The 23,777-nt window shown below is 38.8% G+C and overlaps 1 protein-coding gene across 16 annotated transcripts in view; it reads right to left on the bottom strand.

The window, feature by feature from the left end:
• BCAS3 (BCAS3 microtubule associated cell migration factor) overlaps positions 1-23,777 on the bottom strand; it is a 510,082-nt gene that overhangs the window by 267,008 nt on the left and 219,297 nt on the right. For all 16 annotated transcript variants that reach the window (XR_012665315.1, XM_048824521.2, XM_048824531.2 and 13 more), the window contains 3 exons: positions 7,440-7,540; positions 2,505-2,701; positions 519-616 (listed from right to left, as the gene is read on the bottom strand). Coding sequence is in view for 15 of the 16 variants with exons in the window: in XM_048824521.2 (XP_048680478.1) it covers positions 519-616; positions 2,505-2,701; positions 7,440-7,540 (396 nt within the window). In the remaining variant the exon portion in view is untranslated. The remainder of the gene's footprint in view (positions 1-518; positions 617-2,504; positions 2,702-7,439; positions 7,541-23,777) is intronic.

The raw sequence follows: 23,777 nt of genomic DNA on the forward strand, positions 1-23,777 counted from the left end.
CAAAAAGAGTCAGTGAAAAATATCCCTGCTAAAGAAACATTGATTAGTTTATCTGATAGGCATTGTTTGCTCACAGACATTGCTAATATATACAAGGATATTTTTCATTGGTAGGTAATTTATAACCCTGATAGACAGAGATTATTAGTGTAATGATTTTCTAAACTTTATGCTTTCACTAATAAAAGTATTCCTGTGTTAGCCCTGACACACCTTCTCTTTCTTTAGATCAGGGACTTTGATATTCTGTTTAAGTAAACTGAACACATATATTGTATTTAGATTTTATACCAGTACTGCTACTTCACATTCAAATGATCAAAGGCAAAATGAGTCATCATCCTGGTAGCTTTCAATATAAGTTAATTAAATATAAGATAGCACAGACCCTACAGTAGATCTGAAAATTTTGACAGCTCTTTAAATATATGGCTTTGATTAGTAACAACATGTTACTAAGCAAATAAATAAAAGTTTGACAAATGCCATTAATGTCAATCAAAACACGTGTTTTCTACCTGAGGTAGCATCGATCACCGTTGAAACTCCTCTGCGATCAGAAATCGGACGTGATGATCCTGGCATGCTAACAGGTTCAGAGCGAACAGGCTGAATCCTAAAATTTAAAATCATATGTGTCACCTACGTCAAAATCACTGCTCGTTAAGGCCGTTCTTAAATCAAGAAAACTGAACAAGTCCAATCAATTAAAGAACTATTTATTCTAAAATCAACCAAGCGTTGAAAGCTTTTATTTTCCACTGGTGTGTGGATCCAATCAATGGATGATAAATTTCATGAAAATTAAGTATCTCCATACTTTTTCTTAAGATTAGAGCTCTTAGAAAGCCGCAAAGAAAAAAGAAAAAAAGAAAACCTTAGCTCCACAAATTCCCCTTATTGCCCACAGGTATGGTACAAGTCCTTTGGCTCGGCAGGCAAAACTGGTTTGTGTGAGGAGGGAATGTTTAATGTTTAATGTTATGTTTTTAACTACCCACTCTCCTGCCAGCATACATCTTTCTTCATTTAATCAATTATTTTTATATATATACATATAATTATTTAAATATCCAGCATCGGGACATCAGCTGGCTGGGTTCCAAAGAACCTTAGAAAGCCAGGTATACACATTAAGAGTCCAATCCGGAATATCCTTACACAGGGGGCAATGTAATTGAAGGCAATGGGCCTACTCACATGAGCAAAGATTATTCACTTCAAGTTCAGGGCCCAGGAGAGTTTGCATAATGTTCAGCAGGGTTGGTCATCTTCCACACTTGCACTGTTTTATTCGTGGGAGATGGGAATACGGTCTAAATCCCAGAGAGCCAATACCATGAAACTTTAGGTTCCAGAATCACCTGTTGGCTCTGAAAGTCGTAGACTTGTTAAGCTTGTTAACTCTTTCTAGCTATCATAGAGGAAGCAGAAATTTATGACGAATATGGCAACTTTTTAAAAATCACTGCCTACCAATAAATACTAACAACCTCCCCCCAGAAAGCCCACATTCAAAGACTGATAACTTTAAATTAATGAAACTGAGAACAACTAACATCTGAAAGTTTTGGGGAAACATATTGAGATGAACTACTTATTATACCCATTTTCAGCAGAGTAACAGCACTAGGTCTCACTCTGACACCTTCTGATAATCTATTAGCAACATTACAAGGAAGTCAGCTGCTCCCAGAAAGTGGTTAATAATGTTAGGAAATCAAAAATAAGAATGGAGGAAAACAAAGCAAACCCATACAAAGTAAATTGAAAAAAGGCAAGGCTATGAGTTACTCTTTAAGAAGAAACAGAAGTCATGAACCAACTCAAGGAGCGACTTTTGGTTTGTTGTATTGAGATGTTCTTGCTGTTGGCAGAGGCAGATAAAAACACACTTCCATCATACAATGTGATTTTGCCAATGACAAAAAAAGCATACATGAGGGAAAAGGTTTTCGAGGCATCTCTAGGTTCAAATCTAGTACCAGAATTTTACATAATACACTGAACGAGGAAAGAAAAGAAGATGGAAAAGGGGGAAAAAAGACATTCCAGTAGTTCACTTAGTGTTCCAACACACTGACCCCTTTATAGTCAGCAGGCTATAAATCTACACCCTGATGCTCCTAGTCATGTTATAGCAAATGATGTTGCTAAGCAATGCAGAAACTGTGAAAGGCAATGAAGCACTGAACATTTTAGAGCTTAAGTGCAACAGAACAAGACAACTGGACTTTGCACATATTCCATTGTTATTCAGGCAAGAAGCGGCAACAGAAGGGAATCTAGGCGATCACTAAAGACATTTGGATAGAAATTCTGATCATCACTTTGTCCTAGATGAATTTTTATCATTAACAAGGCATGTGATAGTCTAAGCATCTGATCCAAACAAACTTGATATTAATAGTTATGTATTTACATGGAAGAATTTATTTGAGCAATTGGCTAATCTGTGTGTAAATAACTATGAAACATTCTTGTAAAATTAACTTTACTGTTACCTGAGACTGTTGAGATCAAGGTCATCTGTATCAAAGTCCAGAAGAGGCTGTGGGGTGTCACTTGGACCATGTGACTGCAGCACAGAAGAACTGGATGAAATGACCGTTGTTTGACCTGAGGGATGAATCGTTTTGAACTGGAACTGGGGGCCCATCCATAGGCGTCTGTGAGGTCCAGTGTGAGTCACTATTTCAACCTAGAAGAATATTGTACACCATATTGAGAAATTCCCTCAATCTCATGAGCCCTCTAGAATCCCAGGGCAACCAAACCGGAGAGAGGCATTTTGCTCCATTTCCTTAGAAGACATTTCAACAGAGCAAAATACAGAATGGCTTTGCTTATATAAGATCTGATCCTATAAAGGGCCTCCTACAAAGCTTTCAGAACCCTCAGTCCCGTGGTGTCAATGGGAGATGAAGGCACTCAGAAATGGACAAGGAGACACTCTGCACCTTGAAGGATTCAGCCAATGATCAGGAATTAAATGAGTGTAGAACCTAAACTGGATTCTGGGTTAAACTATTTTAGAAATTAACAGCATTTTAACCCTTCAAAATAAAAAAATCTACAGTGAATCAAATTTTCAAATCTGGGCTCCTACACATCATGTCCAAACCTTGTATCTGCGTGTTCATATGGGCACTTAGGCACCCAAATTCCTGTTTTAAACCTCCGTGCTAATCTGAGCAGCTATATGCGGGAGTCAGAAATGTTATTAAGCCATCTGACTTTGAAAATTAAGTGTTGCTCAAGATCAGAAAACAACTTCTCTTGATCATTTCAATTTTATAAAAATTTCTAGGAGACAAAATCTCTGAATCTTCTTACATTGTTCGGGAGCCCATGACATTCACCATGACTGTCATTTCATATGACCAAGTTTTTACCTTGTTCTTACCATTGCAAAATGAATTCCATAGCTACAAAATTAACAGTTTACAATTTTTGGTGACAACAACAGAAGAACATAATTCAGTCTCTGTCCACCTAGACCAAGTGAAGCAACTGAAAACCTTCCCCCATACATCTTTGTCAACAACTTTAATCCTGACCAGGTCAGGGAGACCTCTCTTTAAGAGCAAGCTGTTACAATTTTGTTCAGTGCATCGTTCTGAAAGTTCACACTGTAAAAAGCACTTCTTCACATGTATAAAGTGTGAATTGTATTTCAAAACAAAGTTGATAATTACTGTTGGCATTTCTGAAGCTACTGCTGGCAGAGACCATCTTGCCGAAAAACAACATCATTTGTAATAGATCATACAGCTCCAGCCATACACACATTACCACATATATACAATACAACCACATATCTACAATACACTTACTTTAGCAAGACAGCTAAATGTTTAACATATATGCATTCAGTTGAAAGTCTGACCATTTAAGCAAAAGCAAAAGGGTTTATGTTCCATGTACTAGTGCATATATACATAACCTCAGGCCCATACTTCCATACATACTTTAAAATGGAGAGGAGAGTATAGAAAGTGCAAATTTCTGATGTTTGCAAATAACTTTAAACAAATTTCTTCCTTGAATTAAAAGATACTTGCTCTTAATGGGAAACTAAATCCATGGCCTGTCTGAATCTTACAGAATAGGTCATTTTCAGTAAGCAAAACAGGAAAGAGCATGCAAAATATTTTTGGGCACGTGAAAAATGGCTTTTTTCATACTGACACCTCAAAACCAGATGATCATCAATTTTTTCAAACACTTTAACAAAGTGATCTCTAAGAATGCAAACTAGCATGAGAATTTCAATTAGTCATTTTTGTTTTGAAAAGTTATGTAATTGTGAAAGTAAACCCTTAGAATGAACAGGCCAACCCAGCCATGAGTACAAGACCATTAAGACTAGTTAAGAACAACAGCATATGCAAAGACACTTTAATGTTTTCTTTTCCTGTTAGAGTTTCTGATTTTTAAACTTTGGTGAACAGGTATTTTCAAAAGCACAAAATCAAATAGCCTACTAAATTCCTACCATTTTCTATTAAAACAATAAATTACTCCGTAAACAAATAGAATGTAGTATACTGAAGACATCTTTCGGTAGTTTTGTTACATATAGATGTGCCTTGCTGCTTAGCATCTTACACTTTTCTCTAACTATTATCAAATTTCTGTGCTTTAGGTGACTTCTGATTTTTACACAAGGTAATTTTAGAGGCTTAAAAAATATTGTTCCAAGGCAATTATTTGCAAGCCTGGGAGGACAAAAGCATAGTCTGTGTAGTACTACCTCCATATTTCCATTTATCTTGGGGTAACTCAAATTATAAACCTCTACAGTCAATCTAAGTAGCTTTTATGCAGAAATGTAAATTAGGCCACAGATAAAGCATTCTGTATATTTTAAGCTTGAAACCATCAGTGTCACAGAGCCGAGAGGTAAACAGATGCCTTTGAAATTTTAGCGAGGCTATGGCCAGATGTTCCTATTCACTCTCCTGTTGTGTGCAGGACAAACATATTGTATCTACTTCACACTGACAGCACACATTACCCACTGTTCTAATTGAAAAGTTGAAGTGAAGGGCAGTGTTTTTTCACTGCATGCTGTTACTGTTGATAACAACACTTTAATTTTGAAAAACATACATGCTCTTTGGGCTTAATCTAAAGTGGCTTGCTTAGAGAAAGCTACGATCTTCATGTTCAAAAGAGATATCATCACTCTTTTCACTTAGCAAAAACTAAGCATTCCTGGTACACTTCCTGATTTCTCTTTTTGTGTAATAAGAAACCTCATTTGGGAATTTTTTTTTCATATAAAATATACTTGCTGCTCTATTACAGGGTATTTATGACAAGACTTGAGTAGAGCTGTCCTCCTATTACTATTTTGAATCATCTTTTGATTAGCAACACACAATCCTATATGCTATATGTCCACTTTATTCTTGCTCTGTGAGCCACCTGCTACAATGAAGAATAACCCAACAAGTAATGTGAGCTAAGTTGTAAAGTAACTAAATGATGTTGGAACGTGGATTATGATATAACATTTGCATTGTAGTTACAGTATTTGGAAAACTATTAAAAACTCTAGATGACATCCTGGCCCCATTGAAATCAATGACAAAACTCACATTGACATCAACGGGGCTAGGATTTCATCGTTTGTCTTTATGCTGTGACAAGATAGAGACAACCGGGTCTGACATATCAATGTGAAACCAAAACTGAAATCTTAGGCCACGGTTTTGTAATTGGATCCCTGTGAATGGATCCCTACAGTCACTGGGGCTCCTGAGACACAGATGTATACTGTGTAGACCTGTTGCAGGACTGCAATCTTATTTGAGGAATATACTAGATATGGTTTAAAAGTCACTGGATGTAGCAGATCCTCAACATATCCATGAGGCAATGCAATATATCTGAAATATTATTATTATATTATATATTATATATATATATTATATATTATATATTATATAATATATATATATTATATAATATATATATTATATATTATATATATTATATATTATATTGCCAAATTAAAATGTGAAAGCTGGACAGAAGCACTGGAAGTACGACACCTACATAGTAATGTATCCAAGCTGAAGAAAATTCAGGCTGCCTGTCAGGATGAATTGTGAAAGTGCTGAATAATTGTTTTGGTACATTATTTTTCACCATTTTTAACCCTTACAAAAATAAATTTCAGAGGTCAATCTTAAAATAATTACAGAAATTGAATTTCACTTTATTATTTATATCCTGTGTTTGAAAGCTGAGGTTTTGCATTGAGTCAAATCATGAAATCCTTACCCTGTTCTTACTAAGGGAAAATGCCCACTGAATGTAATGAGAATATTCCCTGAGTAAAAACGTAAAGGTTTGGCTTAGTATGCAAAATAGTTCATTCATATTGAGATCATCATAAAGTACGACAGTTAACTAACCTTCCAGTCTTAAATTAGGATATTCTATAACAACAGAGTTTATCAACCATTAGACAATGCATTAAAAATAACTGAGTTATAAAGATATTACATCATATCTTCAATCTTTATTTTTCAGTGTTATGACTTAAAGATGACCTAGAAAGGTTTTAAAAAGCAATTTGCTTTCTGTTTCCTTAAATTTGTTTCAAATGTTTATGGTCCCAACCGTACAGAATGCATTCCAAAATTACAAATACATGTATAGTTTACACCAAATTATTTGAAAATTGATTCTGTCTCCACTTATTGGCCAAATCCTGAGTTCAGAGATCTGACTTTCCTCTTTAACGATTGATAACACCTCAGACAACAGAAACATTCACTCTTACAACATGTAATCTATTGTTACAGAGGGAAACATTAACTCAGAAGTCAGTAGCTAAGTCAAGGGGCAATTACTTTTGAAAGTTTACATTTTATGTGCATTTGTTTGTATTCAGCAACAGTTGAACAGATTTAGGGCTGGAGAAAGGTGGTGCCTGGCGGTCAGAGAGAAAAAGAAATGCTTTAGTCAACTAACCCTCCAGCCTTATGTTAGGGCAGAATGAGTATAGCATAAGTCACAACAGAGTAGTCTCACTTTGCCATACTAACCTTGTTTAACCCTGACCAAAAAGGACAACGTCTGCAGGGTTGGGGAAGGCAGATAATTCTCCATGACCAATTCAGTCCTTCCTGATCCATGCAGAGATTGCCAAGGATGTAATTAGGACCAACAGGATGGGGGCTTTGTTTATGCTTGTTAAAACATGGACACCTATCCACTAGGACTTCACTGAGACCATCAAACTGATTCCACTTAGGTCAAGATTGAAATTAGGTTTACACATTATATTGCTGTATTGTGGTTTTTAGCATTTTTTTTTAAATAAAGCTTTGAAATTCACTTGTACTGGATAGGATGCATTTCTCTTCAGAACTGGATATAGAACTGCCCCCCCACCTCCTCCCAGAACCCAAAACCCATACCTGGGAAAGCCATTCTTCATCCTCTTGACCACTATGGTCAGACGCTAAGCTATCATAAGACTCATGTCGTGTAATAGGTCCAGGACTCCCAGGTGGAACCACTGTGAAAAGAACGAAGATAAAAGAACTTAGATTTCTCAATCAGCTTTTTTTAACTGTACCTTCTCATATATATGTTAGTATGACAATATCCATTCTTTCACAAAGCTCTGACTGTTTATACTGAAACACAGAGCAAGATCAGTCTGAGTATAGATGGAGTAAATGCTAAAGAAGTTCCTCTTCTGAAAACTTAGAAGCATTCATATTATTTATTCCTAGGCAGACACTATGATAACCCAACTTGCTCTTCTTCTTTCAGCCTGAAGCTCTAAACAAGCATACAAAATAGCTTCAATAAAGATGACAGCCCTTCCCATGTGTCTTGAGGGATTTCACACTGACAAATGCCACTGTCAATGATATAAGCTTGCTGCACAAACTTTTCAAATTGTCCACTTTAAGAGAAGTTGAGCTATGTTAAGCTACAGTGACAAAACCTATCCTGAGGCACTGGCATGCATACCGACCTTGAATACTTAGTTTCTTCCCTGGCTTCAGGAACAAATATGATCATCTCATCATGGCACTAATGCAGTTATTTGAAGCTGATTTGGCAACTGACTGGTTTCTTTTTAATCAGGTGGGAGTAGATTATTTACATCTCAGCAGCCATTTCATAAAATTACTAAATTTTAAAATAGTAACAACAATCTATTCATGAAAAACATGACACACTGGTTATTTGTACTATGTACCTAAATAGCTAATGTTTTATCAGAGTGATATATGTACAGTTGGGCAGGTAACATGAGAGATCTAGGCTGTTTAGCGCCAAAGGGGAGAAACTAGAGCAACTTTTTAGGAAAGACAATAGGCAGATTAGACAGAGGTACACATCATGCAACCACTGTGCAGTTAGTTAGAAATGGGATTATTTTTATTATTATGAAAAGCTGGATATAAAACACATATTTTGGAACAAAAGATGCAATTGAACAGAACTTGCCCTACATTTGTAATTGCTTTGGGGTTCTCCTGAACTAACTAAAAAAAGCTCGTACATTAATCAGTAGTTCTTCACATGCACAAGTTTTTACAGGCCTCGGCCCATAAAGATTGTTATGGACTTAAAAAGACCTGTCTTTGCTTCTTTTGCTCATTTTATGCTACTTCCTTAAGTGGGATCCTCCTTGTTGATTCTCTTCCAGGAATACCATTGCTGGATCATTTTGTTATCACTGTCCTGCTTTTGCAAAGAGCAGCCTATGTAGTCATCTACAACTGACAAGATTGCACCCAATGAGGCTGCATGAATGTAATGGAGAGCAGAGTTTGACCTTTAAACCGATATACAAGCTACACACAGAGATTGTTTCATCCACCAGTAAAATACAACTTCTGTGACAACTGATTAACAGGGTAAGATTGTGTAACATTCTGTTGCATCCGATGAAGTGAGCTGTAGCTCACGAAAGCTTATGCTCAAATAAATTGGTTAGTCTCTAAGGTGTCACAAGTACTCCTTTTCTTTTTGCGAATACAGAATAACACGGCTGTTACTCTGAAACCTGTTTATATCAGCTGAAACTATTACAGGAAATTAGGTAGGCAGAGTACCTTAGCTGGAATTTGGCCATATCATTGGAATCAACACCATATCTCTTCTGAGAAGTGTCATGGGATCTTACATTTCTAAAGAGGCATTAATACTTCAGTTTTATGTCTCTCTGTCATCCAAAAGACAGGAACAAGAGAACTGTTCTTCTACAGGGGGGAAAAACAGGTCCTTTTGCTAGCTTATTAATAGTTTCATTTCCATTTCCTAATTTAATAGCATGCACAGGCTGCTACAAAAAAATGTAACCCCTCCACTTCTTCAATTTGCACACTCAGGCTACTTAACTCTTGCTGAATTAGAGAAATTTCAAAGCCATCAATATTTACATCTTTTTTACATATAATTTCAGGGAACAAAAATTGCAGTTTGCCTGCTACAAAGAGAAATTGCAGTGATGCCTCATCCTTCACCGGGATTGGCACTGCAAGGATTAATATAATCTCATGATTGCTGGTCCTTGGGTCATTACCATCCTGTCACTGTACTTCCTAGTGACGGCAGCATTATCCTGCAACTGCAACTTTATACTGGAGGAAGTACTAGAGATTTTAAAGGAGCAAAATGCAGGGGCCTAGAATAACATGACAGGTGAAACTTCTCTCTCATGTACCTGTTTGTGAACAATAGCTTGCAAGTTAGGTCTCTGGAGTTCACACCAGGGGAACCGTACCCCCTGGGGGGAGCAGAAGGCACCTTATAAACTAAAGGTAAGCAGGGAAGTGGGATCCCGGGAGGAAGCACAAGCAGCAGCGCACGAGAGGGGAGGGCTCCTGTCTCATACTGAGAAAGAGGGGCAATCAGCGGGTTATTTCAAGTGCCTATACACAAATGCAAGAAGCCTGGGAAATGAGCAGGGAGAACTGGAAGTCCTGGCACAGTCAAGGAATTATGATGTGATTGGAATAACAGAGACTTGGTGGGATAACTCACATGACTGGAGTACTGTCATGGATGGATATAAACTGTTCAGGAAGGACAAGCAGGGCAGAAAAGGTAGGGGAGTTGCATTGTATGTAAGGGAGCAGTATGACTGCTCAGAGCTCAAGTATGAAACTGCAGAAAAACCTGAGAGTCTCTGGATTAAGTTTAGAAGTGTGAGCAACAAGGGTGATGTTGTGGCGGGACTCTGCTATAGACCACCGGACCAGGGGGATAAGGTGGACGAGGCTTTCTTCCGGCAACTAACGGAAGTTACTAGATCGCAGACCCTGGTTCTCATGGGAGACTTCAATCACCCTGATATCTGCTGGGAGAGCAATATGGCAGTGCACAGACAATCCAGGAAGCTTTTGGAAAGCGTAGGGGACAATTTCCTGGTGCAAGTGCTTGAGGAACCAACTAGGGGCAGAGCTCTTCTTGACCTGCTGCTCACAAACCGGGAAGAATTAGTAGGGGAAGCAAAAGTGGACGGGAATCTGGGAGGCAGTGACCATGAGTTGGTCGAGTTCAGGATCCTGACACAGGGAAGAAAGGAGAGCAGCAGAATACGGACCCTGGACTTCAGAAAAGCAGACTTTGACTCCCTCAAGGAACTGATGGGCAGGATCCCCTGGGAGAATAACATGAGGGGGAAAGAAGTCCAGGAGAGCTGGCTGTATTTTAAAGAATCCTTATTGAGGTTACAGGGACAAACCATCCCGATGCGTAGAAAGAATAGTAAATATGGCAGGCGACCAGCTTGGCTTACCAGTGAAATCCTTGCTGATCTTAAACACAAAAAAGAAGCTTACAAGAAGTGGAAGATTGGACAAATGACCAGGAAAGAGTATAAAAATATTGCTCGGGCATGCAGGAGTGAAATCAGGAAGGCCAAATCACACCTGGAGTTGCTGCTAGCAAGAGATGTTAAGAGTAACAAGAAGGGTTTCTTCAGATATGTTAGCAACAAGAAGAAAGTCAAGGAAAGTGTGGGCCCCTTACTGAATGAGGGAGGCAACCTAGTGACAGAGGATGTGGAAAAAGCTAATGTACTCAATGCTTTTTTTGCCTCTGTCTTCATGAACAAGGTCAGCTCCCAGACTGCTGCACTGGGCAGCACAGCATGGGGAGGTGAACAGCCCTCTGTGGAGAAAGAAGTTGTTCGGGACTATTTAGAAAAGCTAGACGAGCACAAGTCCGTGGGGCCAGATGCACTGCATCCGAGAGTGCTAAAGGAATTGGCGGATGTGATTGCAGAGCCATGGCCATTATCTTTGAAAACTCATGGCGATCGGGGGAAGTCCCGGACGACTGGAAAAAGGCTAATGCAGTGCCCATCTTTAAAAAAGGGAAGAAGGCAGATCCTGGGAACTACAGGCCAGTCAGCCTCACCTCCGTCCCAGGAAAAATCATGGAGCAGGTCCTCAAGGAATCAATTCTGAAGCACTTAGAGGAGAGGAAAGTGATCAGGAAGAGTCAGCATGGATTCACCAAGGGAAAGTCATGCCTGACTAATCTAATTGCCTTCTATGACGAGATAACTGGCTCTGTGGATGAGGGGAAAGCAGTGGACGTGTTGTTCCTGGACTTTAGCAAAGCTTTTGACATGGTCTCCCACAGTATTCTTGCCAGCAAGTTAAAGAAGTATGGGCTGGATGAATGGACTATAAGGTAGATAGAAAGTTGGCTAGATTGTCGGGCTCAACGGGTAGTGATCAATGGCTCCATGTCTAGTTGGCAGCCGGCGTCAAGTGGAGTGCCCCAAGGGTCGGTCCTGGGCCGGTTTTGTTCAATATCTTCATAAATGATCTGGAGGATGGTGTGGATTGCACCCTCAGCAAGTTTGCAAATGACACTAAACTGGGAGGAGAGGTAGATACGCTGGATAGGATACAGAGGGTCCTAGACAAATTAGAGGATTGGGCCGAAAGAAATCTGATGAGGTTCAACAAGGACAAGTGCAGAGTCCTGCGCTTAGGACGGAAGAATCCCATGCACTGCCGCAGACGAGGGACCGAATGGCTCGGCAGCAGTTCTGCAGAAAAGGACTTAGGGGTTACAGTGGACGAGAAGCTGGATATGAGTCAACAGTGTGCCCTTGTTGCCAAGAAGGCCAATGGCATTTTGGGATGTATAAGTAGGGGCATAGCGAGCAGATCGAGGGACGTGATCGTCCCCCTCTATTCGACATTGGTGAGGCCTCATCTGGAGTACTGTGTCCAGTTTTGGGCCCCACACTACAAGAAGGATGTGGAAAAATTGGAAAGAGTCCAGTGGAGGGCAACAAAAATGATTAGGGGACTGGAACACATGACTTATGAGGAGAGGCTGGCTGAGGGAACTGGGATTGTTTCGTCTGTGGAAGAGAAGAATGAGGGTGGATTTGATAGCTGCTTTCAACTACCTGAAATGGGGTTCCAAAGAGGACAGATCCAGATTGTTCTCAGTGGTGGTAGATGACAGAACAAGGAGTAATGGCCTCAAGTTGCAGTGGGGGAGGTTAGGTTGGATATTAGGAAAAACTTTTTCACTAGGAGGGTGGTGAAACACTGGAATGCGTTACCTAGGGAGGTGGTGGAATCTCCTTCCTTAGAAGTTTTTAAGGTCAGGGTTGACAAAGCCCTGGCTTGGATGATTTAGTTGGGGATTGGTCCTGCTTTGAGCAGGGGGTTGGACTAGATGACCTCCTGAGGTCCCTTCCAACCCTGATATTCGATGATTCTATGACTCAATTAAGAAAAGACAGAAGTAAATGTGACTGAAAAATATTTTTACTTTGGTAAGACAAGAGCTTTGCACTTATGTCAAGACCCACTGAACAACCTTAATTAAAGCTAAAACTAATATTTTTATATCTGCATAACCTAAAAATTACCATTTAAAAATGATTTAAAAATATTGCTTAAGGGCTGACCTTTATGTACCAGGCTTCCGCTCATTGCAGATTTTTATAACCATGTTGTAAACCCCCTAATAATAGGAGTTTATAATAGCAAAGCAGACACAACTGTAACCATAAACAGAGAATGGCGCCTCTATAACAAACAGCACAGGGTATTCATAAACCTTTATATCATGTGAAATAAAGAGCTTTTAATCCAGTTTTAAGTGCATATCTTAACACAACTCAACTATGGAGCTGCTTCTGACACCCTCATAACGCCATATGACTTCATTCTGAAAGCTGGAACATAGCAAAATGAATCCAGGGCCTAACTTTTTAAAGATTACATTCAGTGTTGTACTCTTTATGGGCCTCATTTTGCAAGGTGCTGAGATTCGTCCATGGGGTGCTAAGCATCTGCCACATTCACTGAAATCAATATAATGTTCAGTAGGTAATTAAGGACATCATTTAAGCAGCATGCATTTTCAGGATACAATAGTAAAATTGTATTCACGTATATCATTACCACAGTGGTCGATCTTACTCAACAACTTAAGGATGATTTAAACTATCTCAAACTAAAACCTTAATATTAAGAAGTTAGACATCTGTTGAAGATTGCAAAACCTACACGACTCACCACCAATATATAAACATGAAACAATGTTGGCTATAGTAATGCCTTATTTATTCAACCAATGAAAGAAAAACATATTTTTACACGTTTTGCTGTTGCCCCTAATCTTCTCCATATCTCCTAAACTTTCCCTGCAATAAATTCTATTGACTGCAGTAATGCCTGTTTTGAGGGCACAGCTGATCAACTGCAGGCTTTCCTGTTATGGAACTCTGCTCACACACGGTTCATAACTCCAGCAGATGTTTCTGCTTTCAAACCAATGGGAACTTTATGGACTGTTTTTCCTCCTCCTCCTTCCCAGGGGCAACTACTAGAGCTGTCAAGATCGGTGAAGTTGCTATTCAGTGACTAACAGCAAAAACGTTGATATAGCCAGCAGCAGCAACACTGCTATGTCATCATATTAGTCCACTGAAAATACTCTTATGGAAAACTGAGCACGTATATTACTTGAGACTTGTGCATCTGTACATCACAAAAAATGAACTTTCCCATTATTTACTGAAATACACAGTTCCAAGATAAGGTTAATTAAAGTCCCGAGGAAAGTTTACAACAATTTGAGCCCAGAGGGAATTTTTATATTGAAGTTGTAATCTCATGAAAAGCTGGATTAATGAGATGCGTGATTGAGCACTAATAACAGCACAGCTAACATTTTTGAGTTCTTTAGGAACGTACTTGCACCAGTATCAGATATAAAAAGACCAAATTTTGCTCACGTTCTGTATTACATCAGTCAAGGCCCTTTCTTGCACCCTGATCCTGGATACAAGAGATGTCCAGTTATTAAAGTTTTTTAACTGTAACTCACATCTTGTACCTGTAGCTCACGAAAGCTTATGCTCAAATAAATTGGTTAGTCTCTAAGGTGCCGCAAGTCCTCCTTTTCATCTTGTACCTAGTTTCACTTTACTCACATTATTTTTTCATAAGAGAACATCCACAGACTGTTTATAATTGTGAAAAGGGCATTTCATGACTGCACAGAGATATCGCCCCAACAACTGCAGGTGCTTTGTTTTCTATCAGTAAAGCATATTATTTCTGAACCATATAATCTTAACTTTTTGCTGTAGTTACTTGGATTTCTTTAACAAACCTACAGTTATCTGGAGTTCAAATAATTTCAAATTTCATGCCAGACTGAAGTTTAGTTTGTGTACTCTAGTATAACAAGCTATTGTAATGTGTATAGCGGAAGACGGACAGTACGCAGTCATTAACCATCTGGGGCCAAATTTTGCACCATAGCTTTCATCTGAGCACAATCACTCGTGCATATAAATGACAGACCTTGCCTCTCTAAAACACACTTATGAGTGCAAATCAAGAATGAATGGGTTTCCACATGCACAGTGGTTACTCTTTAAAACCTTTCCCACTGCCATAGGGATAGATTTGGACTCAGGAGCAGACTAGGGACCATACTATGACTCAGAGTCACAATATGGCCCCTGGTTTTCCCTTTGCTCCAGGAATAAGTAACCTGTACCCATCCTATACCGGGTGTAGATTACTTCCTTACTTTAGATTACTTCCTACTCTCCTTCTGCTCAGCTCACCCATTCCCAATCCACCTGAGCAGAAGGAGAACTAGAGGCCGCTGCTCTCCCCAAATACTGTGAACCACAAGATGTATCATTCATTCAAGACAGTCAGGTATTGCACAGATGCTTAACACAAACAACTGTTGCTCTTAGGTAACTTAAAAAAACCCAACCCTACATACTTACTGTGCCTCTTAGATATTCCCTGTAAGAGATACAGGGTTAAGGTTATTGCAAACACTGAGGTAATGTTATTTTAAGGCATAATGGGGAAGTGGCCATTATAAATTCTATCGTTTGTACGTGCAACTGCTAGTGCAAGAAAAATGTCCAGCTAAAGTGCATCCAAATTAACTTCAAACAAAGAGGTTTGGAGGGAAAAAAGCCACATAAAAGTCTTCCCATTATTTCACTTACACACACACAATTTACAATTTTAAATGAATTACAATAGACTCCAAAGTCCAGCTAAGACATGGAAAATTTACTCATAATTAATCTCCAGAGGCATACATCTACCCTTGGTCCATGGGCAAACTCTACTGATAACAATATGTGGGAGATGTGTGCACAATGGCCCTTTAATCTGATTTCAAAGCGTTTTCTTTGAAGTTTCAGTTATATTTAGAATGGATGGAGGCAGGAAGAGAAATGAACAAATCACATACACCTCAACTGATTCTTCATAAGTACAACTTCTTTTAAGATTAAGCTACATATTTCAGGTGATCTACATCACTATATTACTGTTGATACTCATGGCATTAGTTATGTTATGCACAATGAATAAAAATGAAGAGCCAATATACCGGTTCTTGTACACGTCTCCTTGATGCAACTTTTCATTCAATTCAACAGGTAAGATTTTTTCAGACCTTAGTGAACTTCTCTCACCCTGCACTAGGTAGGTTTATGTACAAGGCTTCATGCTCCCCAGAGTTTATCAATGCAAGTTTGTCAAGTAGTTGAATTCTAATAGCTCTTGATCAATCTTTGTAGCATAATTATGGTGAATGCATGTTCCTAAATTCTTTCTTCCATCACACAGTTATGATTGTTGGCTCACTGGCTGATACAGTCATAGAGTGAAACAAAGATTAGATTTCCCCTTTTGGAAAATACTATCTTTGAAATCTTAAATGGCAGTATACTCTGTATGTTAGTTGATTATATATATAAAAATAAGGACAACTAAATTTCCCTGTAACAGAATAAAAACCTTGTTCCTGTAGACTTGTTTAAAAAGGAATTTCAAGTGATCACAAATATCTCCTTTCTTTTTCTCTTGATGAAAAGCTCATCCCCAATTGCAAACAAACAAACAAACAAAAAAAACATTTTCCATGTTATGAATGATCCTCTGATAATATAATTAGTAGAGAATTCTGTAACCCAACTCAAATTTATTGTGCCACATTCATTAGCTTATAGAAGTATTTAATTATTTATTATTTATATAAAAAAAGTTTACTAGGTGCTTTACAGACATAAAAGACTTGATCCCCGTACCACACAGTTTATAATCTAAAGGGAATATCTGAGTAGGAGATGAAGTTCTCAGGAGCTTTGGTGACTATTTATATATTTTTAATGACTCTTTAAAAAAAACAGGTAGCCAAGGCTGCAGTCTACCAGACTGATGGAATTTAAACACTAAAAGTAACAATCTGTAATCAGGCTTCAACGTTTCTCTCAATTCTGTTACAAGATAGGTAATTTTCACTGTGCTTGACTCCAGCTTCCTTTTCTACATTATTGCAAATAGGGGGGAAAACACTTCCTGGGCACAGTTAGAATGTGCTGTACCACTTACAATGTGTTGCATTGGTGTGGAACTAAAACTTTAGATACTTAGGGTGTGCAGCAGACTATCAATTCTCTACCAATGAGCAATAAATACCTTCTTTCCCGTATTAAAAAATAATTTCAGTTGCAAAGACCTACTGTGAAATCCATCTGATGGCCATCTTTAAAGAATTATGGAAGAGGTAACTATTTCTATAATTCACTGACTTCAAAAGTATGTTTGACATTATTGTCGGGAAAATTATGTTAACCATGGATTAGTGTTACAATCAAAGTATGTAGTGAGAAGTCAAGAGGCTTAATAGTAAATTTTCAAAGCGGTGCGGAGGGATTTACCCGTTTGACTCCCATTAACGTCAATAGGAGTCGTGCGGCTAAATCCCTGTACACCGCTTTGAAAACTGACCCCTCAGTGTTGATGGACCCCTCTCTAAGAAGTTCCAGATGACCACGTAAGAACAGCAAAGAAATGTTTCAGCATGTGCTCTTGTTCATTATTGTTGTTTGTACACATCTGAAAGATTTTAATTCTTATACACAGTGCTGTTTCCAGCATTTAGCATTTGAAAAGAAGACTGGGATGGGGAAATACTTACCACATTGATGTGGCCTCGTATACATCCAAGCATGTATATACTGCTCCAATACCTCTTATGCACTTTGAGAATTTAACTTGAATTTAGTGCATTTTTGTCCATTTTTACTGGATTATTACATAAATGTTCATCAAGGCTAAACACATTACACATTCTGCCATTGAAGAGCTGCACTTCCATGTAAGACAACTTCTGTGAAGTGACACTTGCCCTGTTTTTACTTATCCAGCTGAGACCTATCTTCAGCAAAAGAATAAAATTTCCTTCCTTTTACCACTTAACTTTTCACTTATCAGTAAAAGTGAAAAGCAGATTTGTGACGGGGTTGTCTGCTCCTTAAGGGCAGTAATGTCTAATGGTTGGCCCATCCCACCACACAACGTGGCCCTTTAAGACTTTAAAAGAGCCTATCATACACACACACAGAGATCTGGGAGATATTGGGAGAGAGGAAATGGTTCCAGGAATAAGAAATGTTCGGGAAGAAATCCCATTACTGTTTCTTTAAGGGCTCATGGCCTGGAGCCTTGCAGAGAGAGTGGGGCTAAGTTCCCCTTTCCTCCTAGCCAATTGGGAATGAGCTGGGAGGAGGGGACCAGCATAAAAGATGACTCCCTTCTCATAGCAGGGCAGATGCCAGCAGGAGAAGATGGTCTGCTGAACCCTGAGCCTCAGAGGACTAATTAGAGGGAAAAGCGCCAGCTGAGGAAAAATCGGGCTAAGGCCCTACAGTGGGCTAAATGACAACTCCCCTGAGGGAGGATAGCTGGAGACTCATTGTTTAAGGAGAGGGACAGTAATTTTCTCAATTACCCACCTCCAGGTGGAGGGCGGGGTCTTCTGCCAGCTGGAGAGACAGAGTGGCTGTTTCATTATAGTGCATCCTGTTCCAGAAGAAAAGCTGAGATTCCTGGCCGAAAGAGAGACGTAACATCTGCCTGAACTAAGCAGCCCCAGGAGGAGGGGTGGGATTCTTGCTATACAGAGAGACAGAGAGGTCACCCTGAGGGGACTGGAAACAGAACTCAGAGGGCAGGCTGCAGAGGAACCCTGACAGCCAGAAGAACCTTTGTTTCTTTGGGACTTTTGTTATGGACTCTTTTGTATGAGGTTTTATAACTAATCAGCCCCAAGCAGCATATTATTGAGTTGAGAGGGCAGGAAGCGGAGAAATTGACTTCCTGAGAGGGGAAACTGAGGCATGGCCCAACTGCGGTGCCATGCCCGACTGAAAGGAGGCATGCCTAGGTGACCTCCATGCCATCACAAGGTTAGAGAGTTAGGGAAATTTGGTTTCCCTCACACAAAATACAAACTAACATTTCCACTTAAAAACCTTTTTTATGTAATGAGTGGTGATTTAGACTACAATGCAAACAGTTATGTCAGGACAAGAAAGCACTAATCTTTATGCCCTCATGGTTAATGAAGCAAACATGAAAATCCTAACTCTCTGAAAATGACTGTGTACCAAGCTTTATTCCACACTTTTTGTGATTAATATCATGGACACTCATCAAAAGTCTATATAAACGTACTTGTTCAACAACCCATAGTTGCCTGTGTCTTGTCGATACAAAACAATTAAAGTAAAAACGTAAATCAGGTAAATGAGGAAGAAATAAAATGTGCATTGAAAATGTTATTACACTACTTAAACACATGGTTTACACAGTAAAAAAAAGTTATCAAACAGTTTGTAATGAATCCAGGGTTTATCAGAGAATGAAATAACAAGCAAAATTATAATTTGAGAAAATGGTAGAGCAAATCCCTTTTACCATCTCCCGTCATTTCAAAGAGAAAATGAAAAGGCAAATGTCTCAATTAATTTTGTTTTTTACATTACGAAACAATTATCTGGGCACATGTCTTCGCTCTCATCAACACTACAAATGCCTAGGGCATATTCTGCACATATTAGCACATTGCACACAGGATAAAAATGGAATAACCAAGACATACCTACAGCGTGGATCACAAAAGGAGAATTTTGCTTTACAATACAATAAACTATACAATTAAATAATTCCAAATGGCTTGTGAACCAAATATGTTCAGAGTAAAGAGAGAATATGATGAACTTCAAGATGCAAAGTGCTGTTCTAAGCAGATAAAGGAAAACTAAGGCCTGGGCTACACTAGGGGGGTAGTGATCGATCTATCAGGGATCGATTTATCGTGTCTCGTCTAGATGCGATAAATTGATCCCCCAATCAACGCCTGTACTCCACCTCGGCAGGAGGAGTAATCGGAGTCGATGGGGGAGCTGCCGTGGTCGACTCGCTGCCATGAGGACAGCCAGGTAACTCGAACTAAGATACTTCGACTTCAGCTATGCGAACAGCGTAGCGGAAGTTGCGTATCTTAGTTCGAAACCTCCCCCTAGTGTAGCCCAGGTCTAAGCAACCTGTCTTCCCCTTCCCTGAAGCCTCTTGTTACAGTGACAATGTTAACTAGGGCAGATTAGGTTTGTTAGCTGTGGAAGAGCATGTAGAGTGTTCTACTGCTCTCTTGTGCTACAATCAATACTCTTTGTGGTAGGTGCTGGCTCTGAGACACCTATGAAAGGCATGATGAGGACAAAGTGAAATGAAGAGGACAAGAGAAACGTGACCATGACTAACGCTTACATACCACTGAGAGAAAAATAAATGTTGTAGCGGAGATAAACAGAAGATAGAAGCCAGGAAACATTAACAAAGTATTATACCTGTGGGCAGAGGCTCTTTAATCTCTGACTGCGTAGAAGGAGGCTGGGTTATAATCATGAAAATGCTCAGCATGTTATCAACGACTACAGAAGGTCTGAAACAAACCAAAGCCAACCCAACTATCAATTTTCTGAGGAGCAGTGTGTCTAGGTTCTGCTTCATCTGGAAATTTAAAAACTGTAGTCAAAAAATAAAACCGAAAATCTTAAAAATCCATTACTGTTTTAAAAATAAGTGTAAACAAATTTCTAAAAATTAGATGTCTTTTGAAATCACTTTAATTTTATTAAAATACTTATTTTTAAAAAAGAAATACAAGAATATATTTATTTCCACTATTATTATTATTACTGTTATTTGTATTATGGTAGCAACAGGATACGCCAATCAGGATCAGAAGCCTCACTGTGCTGGGTTACAAAAAACACCCTCTCCAGATTTCAGAGGAATTATAAAACTAATTCCAGAATTACTAGGATTTTTAGACTGCTTCTGAATAATTCAGAATCTTTCCAAGCTAAAGGACTAGCCTTTGGAAAGAAGCTTTACTTTAAACTGGCTTGTAGCTACAGCGAGTCATCTTGAAAAGTATGTTGCATTCCTTAATTATGCTGCAGAAATGAAGTATAATTTCAAGAAAAGAATACAACACTAGCTAAAGGCAATGCTTCTCAGCAAACACAAACATAACATCAAAGGGAGAATCCAGAAAATATGAATATTTAATTTTCCACTTTGACTGTAAAGGTTAAGTATATATCTAGCTGGGTAAGTACACATCATCCAAGCTGTTGATTGCTTTTGTAAAATGCCAACACACTGATGTAATGTGATTCCCTACCTTCAAACAGTATACTGGGGAAACTACCAAAAGGTTAACTATGATACCCTAGCTGCTGCTTCTTATGTCCTTCCACCACAATCATAGGTTTTTCCAGTGTCGGGCACATGATATGGCCCCTTCTGTATGCCTGGCGAGATCTTCCATGGTGCACGATTCCTCCAGGAGCCGACACATTGACAGACATTCCATGGTCTGTGTTTCAGAACAGTCATACATGTCCGGGTTGTTAGAATAGCCCCACTTCCACATACTGACTTTTGACTTGGCAACTCTTGTTCAGAGAAGATTTAAATTTTGCCGCTGGTGTTTAACTTGCATTTGAGAGAGGACGAATTGTAAATGTGATACCACAGAGACTCCAGACTACCTATTAGATTGTTTCAGAGTAACAGCCGTGTTAGTCTGTATTCGCAAAAAGAAAAGAAGTACTTGTGGCACCTTAGAGACTAACCAATTTATTTGAGCATGAGCTTTCGTGAGCTACAGCTCACTTCATCGGATGAAGTGAGCTGTAGCTCACGAAAGCTCATGCTCAAATAAATGGTTAGTCTCTAAGGTGCCACAAGTACTCCTTTTCTTTTTGCTATTAGATTGTGTTATCACTTAGCTTAACCAAACAGTTAAATAGAGTTAACACAATCCTTTCAGAGACAATACTTAGTGAACACTTAGCAAATCAGATTTGAGATCCCTGGATGAAAGGCACTAAAAGTGAAATGCACAACAGTTGGTCTACAGGTGAGCAAAGATATACTATACTGGCCCAAGTCAATGCCAGCTGTAAATCTGGGTGTAAATGTTTATAAGGTGTGTCTTACAGAGTTTACAAACCTAATTCTCAGCAGCTTCACGCATACCTTAAACACAAATTACTTTACAGAAATAATAAAAATCAATCCAGTATTGTAAAGTAGGAGGTCAAAGAATTTGAGTGGAGTGACCTGGTTCATGCCTTTGAATTCTAGAGTTTGGGTCATATAAAGCAAACAGCATCCCGCGATGAACAATGAATGAAACGGGTACCAGCTTCAATGGTTCCACTCAGGCTTCTACCCACTATGGAACAAATACATTTTCAGACGTGGCTGTCATGAGATAAGTAAACACTGCATCATTTCTTTTAACACAATAGAAATGGTCTTTTGATTATTCAGAAGTCAATTAGTAAGAACTGCCTCTGAAGCCTCCTATTAGAGGTTTAATAGCAATGAGGTGCAAGTACACTTACCAGCAACACTACAATCAAGTAGAGATTTTTGCTTTAACAAAATCTATATTTATATGATTACATTTCCTATGGTTGAGGGCAGCTGTAATTAATGGATTTCCCTCCTTCCCCTAATGTAGCCATTCGTCAATTTAAACACAGAACGTCCAATCAATTTTGATGTATTTAGTAAGCAATTTGTCAAAAAGTGCTGCAGAGCAGTTAATATATTAATTCTTGTCAGAGGCGTGCTTCTGACAACTGCATGGCCTCTCCATAAAATTGTTCTTGATGAGCCTGAACTGTTGCCTGGAACCTGAAGGTGCCCCTTGCCATGGTCATAAGAGAGAAATTATACAAAACTATATACGAGAGGAAACTTTATGTAGGGTCCGAGTTTGCTTCAATTTGAATACATTCATTTTAGTCTATTTTTGTTCTGATTTAGAGTAAATCTTGTTCTTAAATGTGTTAGGCTCAGATGTGTCAAACATCTGGAGGTATTTTTGGACCATCCTTCCACAATAACGGGCAACTAGATTGAAAAAAACGATTTCACTTTCAGCTTTTGTAAGATTTACTGGGGACTTATCAATGGAGCGGATACAATATTGTATTAAAATACATTTTTAAGGAGGAAACTGCGAGTCATTGGGAAATTAATAAATTGCCCACATTAAAAGAACCCCAACAAGAATCATTATGGTGTTTGATTTACACAGCACAGTCAAAAGATAAATTATACTTAGCATTTATGCAGCACTATACATGTTCTAAACACTATACAAACACTTCACATCGCTTGTGAGGTGGGTACAGTAAACATCACCTTATTTTACAGAACTCAGACAAACAGGGGAAGCAGTTTGCCCAAGTCACACAGTGAGTCATGTGGCAGAACTGGGAGTAGAATTCTGGGATTAAATGTCACCCCCACTGAAGTCAATGGGAGTTTTCCCATTGAAATAACCAAGCCAGGATTTCACCCCTGAAGTTTTAGACTTCCAACCCTATACCATGCATCCTCTTGTAAGAAAAGACTAAGACTTTCTCTGAAGCTACAAAAGCATATCATGCCATCAGTTATCAGTACAAATCAGTGTACCTGCCTAGCAGTAAGAGCATTTCAAATAACATCTACTTTTATATGGGTCTGTCAAACAGAAAATAAAAGTCCCCTCAATGTAACTGCTAGAACACAGATGGATAATACAGTGGAACTTCCTCTTACATTGCAGTCACTTTTTCCTGTCCCTCTCACTATCAGTGGAGGTTCACTAAAACTAGAAATGTAATTTTAACACTGTGTGTTCTGAAGGAAATGGGGAGTTGCATTCTACTTCAGTATAAATACAGCTTCCAGCTTCATTTTAATGGAATTTTCTCATCAAACAAAAGGCACAATAAACTATACAAAATCAGGATTAAAATCATTCCACATTTTGAATACTTCTCCAGGGTACCTATTCTATCTCAGTCTGAATCCTTCCTGTGCCATCAAACATTGCATATGGAA

Source organism: Caretta caretta, chromosome 17 (assembly GCF_965140235.1).
Source record: "Caretta caretta isolate rCarCar2 chromosome 17, rCarCar1.hap1, whole genome shotgun sequence".
NCBI classification, from domain to species: Eukaryota; Metazoa; Chordata; order Testudines; family Cheloniidae; genus Caretta; species Caretta caretta.